The sequence below is a fragment of the Nematolebias whitei genome, chromosome 8 (assembly GCF_014905685.2).
Source record: "Nematolebias whitei isolate Nwh7 chromosome 8, NemWhi1, whole genome shotgun sequence".
Taxonomy (NCBI): Eukaryota; Metazoa; Chordata; class Actinopteri; order Cyprinodontiformes; family Rivulidae; genus Nematolebias; species Nematolebias whitei.
The window spans coordinates 18,370,433-18,385,691 of NC_056505.1; the positions used below are offsets into that span (position 1 = coordinate 18,370,433).

The 15,259-nt window shown below is 38.2% G+C and overlaps 1 protein-coding gene across 1 annotated transcript in view; it reads left to right on the forward strand.

The window, feature by feature from the left end:
• pdlim5a (PDZ and LIM domain 5a) overlaps positions 1 to 15,053 on the forward strand; it is a 73,583-nt gene extending 58,530 nt beyond the window's left edge. The window contains exons 8-13 of the mRNA XM_037681016.1: positions 689 to 771; positions 3,025 to 3,211; positions 6,610 to 6,790; positions 7,657 to 7,777; positions 10,756 to 10,871; positions 14,913 to 15,053. Of these exons, the coding sequence (XP_037536944.1) occupies positions 689 to 771; positions 3,025 to 3,211; positions 6,610 to 6,790; positions 7,657 to 7,777; positions 10,756 to 10,871; positions 14,913 to 15,002 (778 nt within the window). The 3' untranslated portion in view covers positions 15,003 to 15,053. The remainder of the gene's footprint in view (positions 1 to 688; positions 772 to 3,024; positions 3,212 to 6,609; positions 6,791 to 7,656; positions 7,778 to 10,755; positions 10,872 to 14,912) is intronic.
• The last annotated feature ends 206 nt before the right edge of the window (positions 15,054 to 15,259 follow it).

A 15,259-nucleotide genomic window follows, 5' to 3' on the forward strand; every position in this document is an offset into this window, starting at 1 on the left:
CAGTATATATATATATATATAATGTCAGCCCACCATCCATCCATCCTCTATTATGTCAAATTTGTGTTGTTTTTTTTTACATTAACTGAGTTCCCATGACCTTAATAGGACTTATGTCTATGTTCAGTTCTAGTGTTTAGATGTTTATTTGTGATCAATATAAAACTTTTCTGAATTGTCCAAAAACATAAATTGTAGTGTCATAAAATTAAATTTCCATACGCTCATACAGTTTGCCTATTTATAACTTTAAAGAAATTCTACAAAATTGTGTGTTTTGAGTATCCGTTATGGTTGTAAAACATATCGGTGCATGTTTGTTACAGTTTCTTAGTGAATCTATGACGTAATTACAGCATCTGGACATTTTCTCCACTACATCTGTTCAGCTGTCATGTGTCCAAAGCCCATTTGTAATGGGAACTTTTTGACATGACCTCATGTCGTGTTTTCCTCCACTGTGGTCTCTTGCTCTCCTCTGTGGCTATAAATGAGACTCATTTGTTAGGCTGCAAATAAGGAAAGCAGTGAAACATTATGCCAAGGCTCTTTTTCTTGACCAATATTAGATGTATGTTGTTCTTTAAGCAGGCAGAGTCAGAAATTAACACTGAATTAGTCGGAGCATAGTTAATTACGTGATGTGAAACACGTTTAAATGCAGTCTGTGTTTTATCTGTCTGTGCAGTGAGGATGCTGAGGAGCCTGGACTCAGCTCACACGAGTCTGCAGTTGTCAAGACTATGATCAAAGGAGCTGCTCCAAACTACGGTAAACACTGAGCATGATCTTTCTCATCCTCAGCCAAACATCTGATGGTTTTACATTTGCCTTTTCACTCTGTCACACATTGAGTGAGCCACACTTACAAATACTGCCAGCTGTTGTTATTGCACACTTTATGAAATCTGATTTATGAACCTGGTTTTACAACAAAATAAGTTTGTTTCCCATTAACTCAGCACAGAATTACGAACAAAGAGACTCTGATGTGTAAAAAAAATTGCTTTTTTATTGCCAAGGCTGCATAAAATGTGTGGGATGGTACATTAATCATGGCACTAATGCTGCCAATGCTGTTTTTTCTTAGGCTTCCTGAACATTGCTTTCACAGAAAACATTCTGCAGTACTTTTTTACACTACATTAACTTGTGGAAGTATAATCAGACTTAAGGGGTTTTCTCAGCTCAAGTCTTGGGGACGTTATGCACACCTAAAGAGAAACCTTTCCCTAATAAAATCCTAAAAAATGGCCCAAATGAAAACAAATGAGCAAAATCTATTTTAGTCTGTATCAACAGAAAAAAGCATGAGGATGGGGTGGCAGGCGTGGAACAGACTGCTGCTTCAGCTCATTTAAGAGTGGAAAAGGCCTTGTTTCATGGCTGAGGCTGGACGGGTTATGAAATAGGTCACTGCAGACTTCCCTCTCCTCATAGTTTGCCTCTGACGGCCATAAAGCAGGTCCAGATTTGTTCAGGACACCTTGCTTTGTAACCTGTGCAGCGGTTATATGTTGTTAGAAAAATATTACTAATTGAAAGAAACTGTTGGAAATTATTCAAATAAAACATATAGGGGTTTTCAGAGAGTATTACATCAGTGTCCAACTTGTTCAGTATAGTAATAAATATTTCAGTGTGATTTTGTAGATACAGAGTACATATATATTTTTTATATTGTATGTTTCTTTGCAAATAAATAGCAATTATTTCTCTAATATCTAATAATTAATAAGCTAATGCAAACAAACAAAATAACAAAGATATCCCCACAGGGACACAGGCTCATGAAAACCAGTCATGTAGAACATCAGCAGATTTAAACTACTGTCTCAGTTCAGTGGCATTGTTACTGAAACAAAAACAATACAATTATTTTTTTAATTATTTTAAATAATAATTAGCACTGCAGAAAAGCGGTGTAATGATTTGCACCATGGGCTCATATTAAGAAGGATCTCTGAGTTTTTGCTGAGGGTTTTTGTGTGGAGACTGACTGTCTTCTTGTGCAGATTTTAATCTGATTCCTCCAGTTTGCTCCTACTAGTCTGTAGGTTTGAATGTTTGTTTCATGTTGAATTTTTCATGGATTCTTGTTTGGACTTTGTGTTTTCTTGTTGGCCTTATAATAAACTGTCCATCTGTCAGTCCTGGTTTTTGCCCAGTGATAACTAAGATCCCAGCTCCCTCTCAACTCTGTACATTATTAAGCAGATATGGAAATACATCAGTATTTTGACTCTATCCCTAAATGTTCCCGTGCCACCTTTAACATTCTGTCCTGTAAAGTGCATGCTTGAATTATGAATAACAGCATCAACAGACAGAAATATCAAGTTTTGCACTGTAAAGTCATTTGACAATAAACAGTTGGTGTGCAGCAATTTGATACTGAAAAAAAAAACATAATTTTTTTTTTTTTTACTAAGAAAGCAGTTCGATTTATTGTTTCTGTAAAGTCTTCATGGGTCTCAAATATGTTCTACATAACTGAAAAAAAAAAAACCCAGTTAAATAAATAGCATATTTTTATTAGGTCAAAGAAAAAGGCAGAACCAACATTGTCTTTATCTCTAACTCACAAACATACTTGAATGATGAGTCTGTGCGAGCATCCCTTACAAAAACACCAACACTTCCATTCACAGTGTTGCGATGACAAAAACAACTTACATGTTTAGCCAAGTGTCAGAGTTTTCGTAGACAGAATGTCTTGGTGGTCTGTGTGTGTTTGCACTGAGTCATGTGTGTTCATGCACACACACCTTAGGAATGTGCTGCAAGAAAAAAACAATATCCTTTGTTTTTCAAGACTTTTGTGATGAATGTGTGACTGTGACAATAAGGACCAACAGGCATGACACCTGTCAGGTGGGTCGTCAGAAGGTAAATAAGTTACCAACCTGAAAAGAAACTTTATAGCAACACTTTGGATACGACAGTTGCTTTCATCTAGTTTATATCAAATTCTTTACTTTCACCGTTCCATTCATTTATTCACACTTTTGTGTCCTCGTTTAGGTCAAGGTTTGGTCTCCTGTTCGTTTGGATTGAAGGGTAATACCAGTTCTGTCTCGAGGGGTCCTGTACCAACCCGACCTGCGCCTCAGCCCCACCCTAAAGATGAGGACACGCTGGTTCAAATGGCAGAACATTTTCCTGCTGGGATGCGAACACCCATGTGTGCCCACTGCAGCATGGTCATCAGGTAAAGGACGAACATTCTGGCTAATGTAAGGGGCCAGTTACCAGCTAGATAATAAGATTGTCTGCGCTTATTTTAAATCAAATAAAACAATTAGAACTGAAATTTAGTTTATGGCATTGATCACTAAATATGCATTTTTTTAATTAGCAGACAGACATATAAAGTCATTACAATGCAGGCACACAAACACAAAATCAATAGGAAAATCACGTTATTTCGACCTGCTTACATGGCTGTGAGCATGAAAGTTTCCAGTGATCCATGGGGAAAAAATACAAGATTATTTTGACCCCACAAAATTATTGAACTAAATAAAAAAAAAATAATAACAAAAATTCAAAAAACATGCATTACAGAAAGACCAAAAGGAAATGAAAAAGGAGAAAGGCTGAACTACCGTATTTGCCAACACATAAGTTGCACCTTTTTGTATACATTTGCAAGTCCTACGACTTATATGCTGACGCGACTAATACATGACCCCCCCCCCCCCCCCACACACACACACACATTTATAACCCAATTTTTGGCTGAGATCTGACGATTTCATTTACTCTGACATGAAAAATATTAAACATTACCATTTGCACCCGCTAGAGGGCCCTCAGTGTCTCATTAATAGGTAAAAGTGGCTTTTAATGAGACACTTGACTTGCCATAGCGGCACCTTTGTCTTGCTCCGGAACTCCTGGAGTAAACGTCAAATCAGCTGCATTTCACTGCGCCGCCCAGGCGAAATGCAGCTGATTTGACATCAAAGTGCATTTATTAAGGAAAAGTTCAACTGAGACACAACTTTGTTAGAATTTCGAGCAAACAAATAATTGTTTTTAAGTGTTAAGCTTGTTAAATTCTTGTTAAAGTCCGCCCGTGCACTCTCTCGCCGCCGCCATTTTAGCAGCCAATCGATTTTTGGCACAACACCAGCCCATGTTTCCCGGTGGTCAGCAGTGACACGTAACAAACGCGACGCGTCAGCGGTGACGCATAATAGATGCAACTTACTGCGAAGCAACTTATAGGTTTTTTTCCCACTATATTAAACATTTTTGGACTGATGCGGCTTAGTAGACAATTATTATTTTTTCTTTCTCCTGCCAACCTTTCCTTTTGTCCACTAGCAGACTGACCCAAACCCAAACGTTATCTGCAGCTGTGTCACCCAGTGTTGGATGTCACCAGGTGTCACATTGCTCCTGAGCTAATAGCTGACAACTCGCTCCACTGTCAGAGCAAGCTAAGATAAGCACAGTGATTAGCCTGCTGCATTTTTACTTAATTCCCAGTAGATAGGGCCATGGTGCTGTCTGAGAGGAAACAAGTCAGTGCCACATCCTTAGATGTCTCAAGTGATGGCTTGTTTCAACAGAAGACAGAAACAATGAATCAGTTAATGATGAGACACTAATTTGATTTGTAAAAAATATACCATATGCTAATATTTTTATATTTATGTGTATTTCTTATATAACCATTACTAATATGACTTAGCTCTTTTTGAAGCCACTTGCTTTTATTGGGGACTGCCTAGAAAGGTAGCCACCTTTTACAAAGTATTATCCACCTGAAAAGGGTCTTGCTCTTATTTCAACTTTAATGCGGCTTGCACAACAATGTGTATACCGCACAAATGTTATATCAAAATGACCGGCTCGGCACTGTGATGTGCGCTACTACTTTTTTTGGCATTTCGAGTTATCATGGCGATGTAATTTGCAAACAAAGACGTCATTTTTCCTCATTGAAAAACATCAACAGAGCTCTTGAGTCCAACTGCCACAACTCATGAACAGCTTGTTGGATTTTTTTGAACTCACAGAAAGTAATCATCAGATGTATGTAACTGATTAACATTTGGAGCCATTTTGACTCAAGATGGCTGCCACAGATACCTCAGAAAACACTAAATTGACTATAATTCAGCCATTCTTGGAGATATTGAGCTGAAATTTGGTTTGGTCATAGCTGAGAGCGAGTTACATTCCTAACGCAAATCAAGAATCCATGATGGCCACCTTAGCTAAATGGGAAAAAAAAAGTACTATTATTTACCTATTTTAAAAGATATTGAGCTGAAATTTGGTCTGGTGGTACCTGACAGCGACGCACAACAAATTCTAGATTCAAATCTAAAAATGCAAGATGGCCACAAAAGCTTAAACAAAAAGACTATAGCTGGGTTTTTTTTTGTTTGTTTTTTGTTTTGCCTAATTGAGTTGAAATTTGGTATGATGGTAGCTGCGAGCGAACCCCAACACATAGTACAGTCAAATCAAAAAGTTAAAATGGCTGCCATGTGGCAGTCCCTGTCAAAGTTTCTCCAGGAACTTTCTAGTTTTAAGATTTTCTTCTGTATTAAGCGACACACAATCATTAAAACAGCAAGTAGATTTTAGGCTAAAAATGACTTGTGAAATAGGCTATAGATATAAATAACAAAGTCCATGCTCAATAATCCAGGTATACAATCCAACATTTTTCAGTCAGGTCATCTGGAATGTTTCAAAACACAGTTTGAAACTGTCAGGATGACCTGACTGAAAAATGTTGGATTGTATACCTGGATTATTGAGCATGGACTTTGTTGTTTTCAACCAGTTTGACACGACTGTCAACAAGGAAGAGGGCCGGCAATGGAGGAGGGGGCGTTCCAAAGAGACCATCTTAGCACCAACAAAACTGGTTTGATTCACTTTGGAGTAAGCTGTTGGAGGAAGAATCAGTTTTGTGTTGTGTGTCACCTTGACTGATGAAGCCTTACGGATCTAAGGCGAAATGTTTCAGCACAAAAAAAGAAACTGTCCAGATGACCTGACTGAAAAATGTTGGACAGATATAAATTGGTTTTGGAATATTCAAAAAGTGTCACCTGTAGTAAAATTGCATGCTCTTCTGTGTATATTTATACATTTTTTCTTCGTCTGGTTGCTTTGGTTTCCTCTCACAGTATTTATACTGTGTTAGTTAGGTTAACGGGTGGTTTTAAGTTGATCATCATCTGCACGGTGGGTTTTCTCATCTGTCACCATGTGAGGAACTGTCAAACTATTCAGGGTGTGCTCTGTCTCTCTCACGTTAACTCTGATGTGCTAAATCACAGCATTCCTCCCATCACTCTATATAGAACAAAGCAGGTATGTACTGGTACAATGAATGTATGGAGAGATGCCCAAAACACATCATACTGTATACTGAAGACTATGAATAACTAAGTATCTTTATAGTGATGAAGTATTTTAAATATAAATGTTGACATACATATGTGATGTAATGAATTAATAATACTGTTGATGTGTCGAGCAGATGTCAGGATAAAGTTAGTAATTGCTTTTGTTTTGTTGGATGTATTTTTATTACCAGTTTGTAACACAACTTCCACCTGTTTGTTTTTCTTTCAGAGGGCCATTTTTGGTTGCGATGGGAAAATCGTGGCACAAAGAGGAATTTAACTGTGCCCATTGCCACACTTCCCTGGCAGATATAGGCTTTGTGGAGGAAAAGGGATATGTGTACTGTGAACACTGCTATGAAGAGTTCTTTGCTCCAACTTGCAGTCGCTGCCGGGCCAAGATACTGGGTGTGAGTTCATGTGTGAACTGTGAAGAGGGAACTGTAATGTTGGGGATTGGGATGAAGACTTGGATAGTTCTCCTATTTAATCGTTTGGATGAACAGTTTAGGACAGTACCCATTTAGCTGGCCCTTACTTTTTGTGTGGTGTTTAGAAATTGCACCAGGAATGTTATAAGATTGTGAAAAATATCCATGATGACCAAGACTGCAGCTCAGGAATGCAGTAACATGCTCTGATTGGTGGGAGTGTTAGGCTTAAAGGCCTAAAGGCTGCAGGTGTGGTTTGAACCAAAAGTGTCAAGAAGTTGAACTGACTGTTCTCAGAGCAGCTCTGACATTCATCCCTCACATGCTCTGACCTCTTTAGCCTCAGTCCTTTACAACCCTCTATTTCTCACACATCTTCAACCAGCTTACAGCTTCTTATTAACTGGTTTTCTCACCCCCTGACTCCTAATCCTTCATTTTACTATGGCCAACCAATTTCCCACTAATTCCTCGTCCTTCCTCGGTCTCATAGTTTATGGGTGGTGGAAAAAAAAATCTGTAGATTCAGTTTAAGCCTAGTCATAAGACTAGATGAGACAAAAGAGAAATAAAGAAAGGTGACCCAAGTAAGTTAAACAATTAGATTGCATTTTTATTGAAGCACAACAGACACATTTATCTTTGTAATCCAACAACGATTCATCTACGAAACGTATTCCATAAATATCTGATTTGATCAGTGTTGTTCAGTAGAACAGATGTTTTGTATAAATATGTCCTGTATTCTTTTCCCAGTATTTTGGTGAATCTATATGTCAACCAAGATGTATCAGTACACATCAATATAATGTTTTAGACTAACCATATTTTTAAATTTGCATCAGGAGGTGATAAATGCTCTCAAACAATCATGGCATGTCTACTGCTTCCTGTGTGCCACCTGTCAGCAGCCAATAAGAAACAACACTTTCCACCTGGAGGATGGAGAGCCTTACTGTGAGCAAGGTCAGTGGAAATGAAGCAGTCTTAATATCTACTCTATGTCTTCTGGAATCGTAAGGGAAAACCTGCAAATGTGCCATATTGCCACATTATACCTGTATGTCACAATACATGTAAGTCAGACACAACAATCACTGTATATACGGTAAGTGTTGCTGTAATCTTGTGCAGTGGTAGTCTGGTGGCATGCTGGCTGGATATATTTGAGCTCTTTCCCTTTGTCTCACAGAGCCATAAATCAAAATCAGTTCATCATAGTAACCAGTTCACTAGCTCGCATGTGACTGGTCCTTACTCAGAATACCTGCATCAGTTACCACTGGGATATTCTTGTTGTTTGACCCCTTAAGATGTGTGAAACACAGTAAAACTGGAGATGCATGTGGAATAGTGTCAGAGATTAACAAAGCAAAACCGCTTTGCAAATACCATCTTAATTTGGCAACATAAATTTAATTAACTACAACAGAGATTTCATAATTCCAAGAAACATGACGGTACTCACACTGCCTGACCAGGACAAAATTAGGCTCTCCAGGAAATTTTGTTGATGACCCAGAGACTGGGTTCTGCCCCAGATCTGCGAATGGGTTCATTAAATCTAAAGCTCCTCATAAATACCCAATTTTTCTTTGCTTAAACAATAGCATTGCTTAAACAAGTAGGTTGGTACAAGTTATGAAGCATGACGGTGAATTATGTAATTTATGTACAGTAATCTTTCATTACATCGCAGTTCATTTTTCGTGGATTTGCTATATCACATTTTTTTAAAGTAAGAATGGACATGACACAATTGGCTGATTGATGGATAAGCCATGGATTGTTTGTTTAAAATAAATTATTTTAAAAGTTTTTTCACCTGTGTATAGCAGAGCTGTCATTTCTAACCCGAACCCGGAGCCTGGCCCAGCCTGATCTGGATTAGGGCTGGGCCAGGCTGGGCAATAATAATGTGCTTAATGTGCGGGTCGGGCCGGTGTTTGGCTTTTGATTCCTTCAGCAGACCTGTGTGGCTGATGATTCAATTATATGGCAACATGGCTTGGTCTGCCGACCATTAATAAATATATTATCAGTCAAAGCTTAATTAAAAATGTCGGTGGGTTTTTTGGGTTGTCAAGTCCAGAATTGAATTCAAAATGTCAATTCTAACATACAAAGCCCTCAACAACCTAGCTCCATTGTATATTTGAGATCTTATTGTTCCATATTATCCTAACAGAGCACTTTGCTCTCAGACTTCAGGCTTACTCATAGTCCCTAGAGTTTCCAAAAACAGAATGGGAGGAATATCTTTCAGTTATCAGGCTCCTCTCTTGTGGAACCAACTTCAAATTTCTGTCTGTGAGGCTGACACATTGTCCAGTTTTAAGACTTTCCTTTTTGATAAATCCTATAATTAGGGTCGACTTGTCATGCTGCCTTAAGCTTAGACTACTAGAGGACAAACTGACCTCATTTCCTTAAATGATTTGCTAAAATTAAATAGTTTTCATTTGATATTATTTCTATCTTACCAGGTGATTCTTGACCTGCCATTGTGTATCTGTTTCTACCAAACTCAGCCTGTCAAAGCAAATGGTCGCTTGTCCTGAGCCTGGTTCTGCTAAAGGTTTCTTCCTCATGAGAGAGTTTTTCCTTTCCACTGTCGCCTTCGTGCTTGCTCAAGATGAGAGTTCTGTGATGGAGTTAAATTCAAAGCAGTCTGCTCTTCAGATACATAGTGTGAACTTATTATTTTGTATATATGCATGTTTCTGTTCAGTGCCCTGAGATGACTTCTGTTGTGATTTGGCGCTGTAAAAATAAATTGAATTGAATTGAATTATAGGAGCACTCTAAAAAGCTGACCTCATTCATTGCATTTCTGGTAACACTTTGAAGAATGGGTCGTATTTCCTGCTATCAGCTGTAAAAAGCATCAATCTAATAATTATCTTCACAGTGTCATATATGCCCTGTCATCAGTTTTCTCAAGAAAATATTTATGGAGATTATTAAGACTACAGTCATGTAATATTTTTAGGAAAGTGATTATATTAAAACACAAACCAATCTGGTCTGAACTTTAGCTTAATTATACTCGATGTTATTCTTAATAAACTGACAAATCAATTCATAAACTATTAGTCATGTTGGCAGCTCGGTGGCAGACGTTAACGCTGTGATTAGTCAATCATAACTGCTTGTAGGTGAGAATATGAGTGTGAATGGTATGACTCACTGGTGATTTGTCCAGAGCCATCTTTGTATCTTACCACGCTCAAGCAGAATAATTATATAGCAGCAATTAACAAGTGATCTGTGCATAAAATGGCTCCAATTTAAATCCAGCCTAATACATATCATATCAGTTTATTACAGTCAAATTCAAACTTTAATAAAATATTTAATTAATATAATTACTGTTAAATCCTTGTTTAGTTTAACACAGTAAAATTAGCAATCATAAAAAGCCAGTCTGCTTAAAAATGCTGCCCTGCTCAGAAAGTAAAAGGCCTGCATAAAAATGTGTATTAATTTTGTCCAAAAATCAGCCCGTCATTCCTGCCAGCATCCAGACAGTGTGGGTCGCTGAGATAATTAGCTCTGAATTCCACTGAAATGAAGAGTTAGAACAAGTGTGGGTTAGGTGTCGTGTGTGTAAGCTTTTGTTTTTTTGGTTTCCTGAATAATGCCTACTCTTTCTGCTTATGAAGGGCATTTTGTGGGTAGGGGATGACTCTACACTGTGCTGACTGGGCAGGTGAAATTTTTGTCAGGCCAAAATAAAATAAATATATTGGTCTGGTAAATACTTGATGTATTTTGGACACTCAGAGCTACATTATCAGAAAATGTCTGTCCCTTTTCTCTGTCCCACAGTGTTTATGAGTTGATCTTTATAAGTACGTATTTCAACGTAATCCTGGACTTTGTCAATAGAATTGAGAACGTTGATTGTTATTTATTATTTCCCATTATTCTTTGTGTCTAAGACTTTTACAGTTTGTTTGGGACCTGTTGCCATGGATGTGAGTTTCCTATTGAGGCTGGGGACAAATTCATAGAGGCACTTGGTTACACCTGGCATGACACCTGCTTCGTTTGCACAGTAAGTGAAGATCATGCATCACTTCAAAGCCAATTAGGACTAACAAGCGTAGTGGTATGAAATATACAGCAATTCAAAAGCTTCTACTCATTTTTACATGGATCTTTAGGCAACATACTGCATTCAGAAAAAATAGTCAAAGTCCAAACTTTGTCACGTGTCAGGATAAGGTCAAATTGATAACTGCTGCCTTTTTTTTGTGCTGTAGTACTCTTAACAAAGGTTCATACAAACATACATCCTCGTGAAAACACTTGTGCTTGCGTGGGTTTTCTTCGAGTACTCCAGTTTCCTCCCATACTCTGAAAACAGGTCTGTTTCATCTGATTTCCTAAAAAAGAGATCTGTGGTCTCACTGGAATTGTCCTGGTTAAATAAAGGTTAAATTTCTGAATAAAATTAATCGTTTTACCTACTTGTTCCTATTCAGGGTTGTGGAGAGCTGGTACCTCTCCCTGGTGGTAATTGGACAAGGGGTGAGGTACATTTTGGAGAGGTGACTAGAACATAACTGGGTAGCATAACCATCAAGACAGACAAATACACACTCAGATGTTATTACAATTTAGGGAAGTCAAAGTTTCTTTCTTTATTTTTCATACGCACCACATGTGGTACATGTGGTGGAATGAAATTGTGTACACAGGATCCCAGTTACATCCAACAAAAGTATAAATTGTAAATTGTAATTGGAAGTTGATTAATCTAGTTTACATATTTGTACTAGGAAATTAGAATACCCAGCAAAAGCCCTAGAAAGAGAAAACATTCAAACTTTCTGTAGAATGGTCCAAGCCACTAGTGAAGACTACAGCCTTCTTGCTGAGAGGAAACATTCTAATAACTTCATCAATGTGTAGCCCATAAGAAAAGTTCAGTTTTACTTAAATACCGTCCTGACAGAGATTTTCTTTGGAGAAAATTGGCTATTATAAGTGTTGTTACACCCCCTGTTAGAGGAAAATGCTCGTAATGATGTTTAATCATATGAACCACACTTGCACACAGCAGGTGAAAATTTATCTCCAGTACAATTTTACGTGCAAGAGCAGATATTAGCACAGTTCTCATCAATATGCATTAAATGTATACACATGAAGCCCAGTCACAATGATCTCCAATATGCTGCATTGTCTGCTCGCTTTTTATATCCCTATAACACCCCCCACCCACAAACACACACACACACACACATCGATACCATTTATATGTTTGGTGGCATCATTTTTACTTCCGCTGCGCAAGTGATCAAAGGTAAAAAAAAAATAGTTTGGAGATATTTTAGAATAAACATGGGCCATATATAAAAAAAACAGGTTGTATGCTGTGTTCAGCTAAACTGTCGTGAGGGGGGGTCAAACAATAATAATTTTAACACAGGTTACTTGATTAAACACCTGAAGGTGAAACACGAGGTGGAGTTCAAAGAGTTTGCGGCTGCTAGCAGCACATCACAACCAGTGCTGCAGCAAGTTCTGCAGAAAAGTGAAAAAAAAAAATGGCTCCAGGCAATCTAAGTGTCGAAATGATGACTGAAGCTCTCATCCAATCCATCACACTTCAAAACCAGTTGTTTTCAGTGGGGGATGATACTGGATTTTGTCGTCTTCTCAAAGTTTTGGAGCCTTGATACAACATTCCCAGCTGCCACTATATTGTTGAAAATTTTTGCTGAAAATGTATGACTTCCGGAAAAAAAAAAAAAAACAACTTGTTGCAGGACGTTTCTACATTCAGTTTGACTATGGCTATTTGGACGAGCAGTGCAAGTCCATTATCTATTGTTAGTTTAACTGTGCTGAAGATTGTATTCTCCAGAGAGTCGAGTTACACGATTTACATTTCGAGTACAAAGTTTCAGGTCCATCCATTCATCCATTCATCATCTTCTGCATGTTCCAAAGTCAGGCCATGGGGCTGGGGTCTCCTCCCAGTTGGACTTGCCTGGAGCACCTTCCTAGGGAGGCACCCAAGGAGCATCCTTACCAGATGCCTGAACCACCTCAACTGGCTCCTCTTGATGTGGAGGAGCAACGGTTCCACTCGTCTCTCACGGATAACTAAACCTCTCACTCTATCTCTAAAGGAGAGTTCATCTATCCTACAGAGGAAACTAATTTCAACTGCCTATGTCTGTGATCTCGTTCATTCAGCAGAGTTTATGGCCATAGGTGAGGGTAGGAACATAGACTGACAACAGAGAGCTTCACCTTACAGCTCAGCTCCCTCTTCACCACAGCGGACCAGCACAGAGACCACAATACTGCAGAAGCTGCACCAATCCATCTGTCAACCATTCTTCCCTCACTCGTGAACAAAACCCCGACATACTTGAACTCCTCCACTTGAGGCAAAACCTCACCTTCGACCCAAAGAGAGCAATCCACCCTTTTCTGCTTAGTTATGTTTACATGGACATAGTAATCAGATCAAACGGCCGTTCAGAATAAAAATGTGTCATGTAAACGCCCCGTTTGGATTATTATTTTTTTATTCAGTGTGATCCGAAATAATTTGTGATCAGAACGAAACAGGTGGTTTACGCCGATTCACAACCTGAACGGTGTCCATGTAAACGCTTGATCTGTAAAAAAAAAATTCTGATCGTGAAAACCTGACCTGACTGCACATGTGCGACTTTGCATTTCCGCTAATGCTAATAATATTAGCATGTCGAGGAAGCAAAACTGGTCGGTGAGCGACGCAACATTTCTACTAGAAACTTTGAAAGATCTCAAAATGATCTGTATTACCTGTAGCTCAGTCAGGGAGTGCAGTAACGTCTCCACCGTCATTAAAACCTGTCGCAGGTCCATTTTGGGCGCTCAGTTTTGTTTATGTTCATCCCGGAAGTAAACCGGAAGTAGAACTTCTTCTTCTGTGTTTTTTTAAGGGGAGTTTACCACTCTGCGCATGTCAGTACTTTGGTTAAGAACAAAGCCCGCTGCATGTAAACGCTCGTCATGAACAGAGTGTGCCCATGTAAACGATACATTTGAATTATTTAATCTGAAAACATTTCAATCCGGTCACATAATTTTGCGCATGTAAACATAGCTACTGAGGACCATGACCTCCAATTTGGATGCGGGAAGTTTCAGGTTCATGTTTTAAAAAAATTATACCAGTTGGAAAAAAAACATTTTGTTATATTTTTATTCATTTATTTATTTTTGGTCACAGAATAAAACACGTTGTTTATTTGATTTGATACAGTCAGAGGGGCTGTAGGCCTATAAGTAAGGACAGCCACCTTGTTCTAAATAAAATAAATGTGTTTTTTAAGTCATGATGTAATGTTCATGTTCTAATTCAGTGAGTACTCAGTATTGATGAGTACACGAGCTAAAGTACTTGTACTCATACTTGGTCTGATTGAAAGATAAAAGAATATATAAGATCAGAAATGTGGGTGGGGTAGGTGAAGCACCCACACCTGCTCCCACCCTCATTTGCCCCACTCTGAGCCCATGAGCAAGGGCCTTAACCCCCATCTGCTCCCTAAACAGGTCTCTCTTGAAAATGAGTTCTTGTGGCTCATTGAGACTAACCTGGATAAATAAAGGGTAAATGAAAAAAACAAACAAAAAAAAAAAACAGTATTTTTGTATCATCATTGTTGACTTAACTGTATTTATTTTTAATGTATTTATGTAATTCTAATTCACATCAAAACTGATCACAGGACACAGGCCAAAAAATCAACCCCCCCCCCCCCCCCACTAGAAAAAACAGGTTTAGTTCTTTAATAAAAGTCAAGTTCAACTCAATAATAAAGTGGTCTATCTAAGTTTGATTCCGAATAAAATTTCAAAAACAAAGCTTCCACTTAATTCCAACTCCATCCAGACCAGTACGTTCCTTTTCACTTCATTCCAATTCACAACTAATTCAGTACAATATAGAAAAAGTGAATACCCATTTTATTGAGTAACAATAAATATAGTCTATATGTGGAATTGATTACAAACAAATGACATTTTCAAATACTTTAAGAAACTAATGGCCATGTTGTCTTTTTGAACTCTTGTTTATTTGTAGGTATGCTGTTCCACTCTAGAGGGACAAACCTTCTTTTCGAGGAAGGATAAACCTCTTTGCAAGAAACATGCTCACTCAGTGAAGATATGAACCTTGGCTCCTTTGCTGTTGAAGTTTACCTGGCTGTAAGCAGAATAGATGGAATTATACTCACCCTGCATGGTGGTGGGTTCCTGTATTAGAGATTGCAAATGGTTGTTCTAATGTTTCTTTTATTGCCAGTAAATATCCCACCAGTTCCTCTTGATTTTCATTTCTGAAATAAATATTCTACACTGATGTGCAAAGAAAAGTTTTAGAGTTAGTGTGAGGCAAATATAGCACCTACACTGAAGGTAAAAGCACAT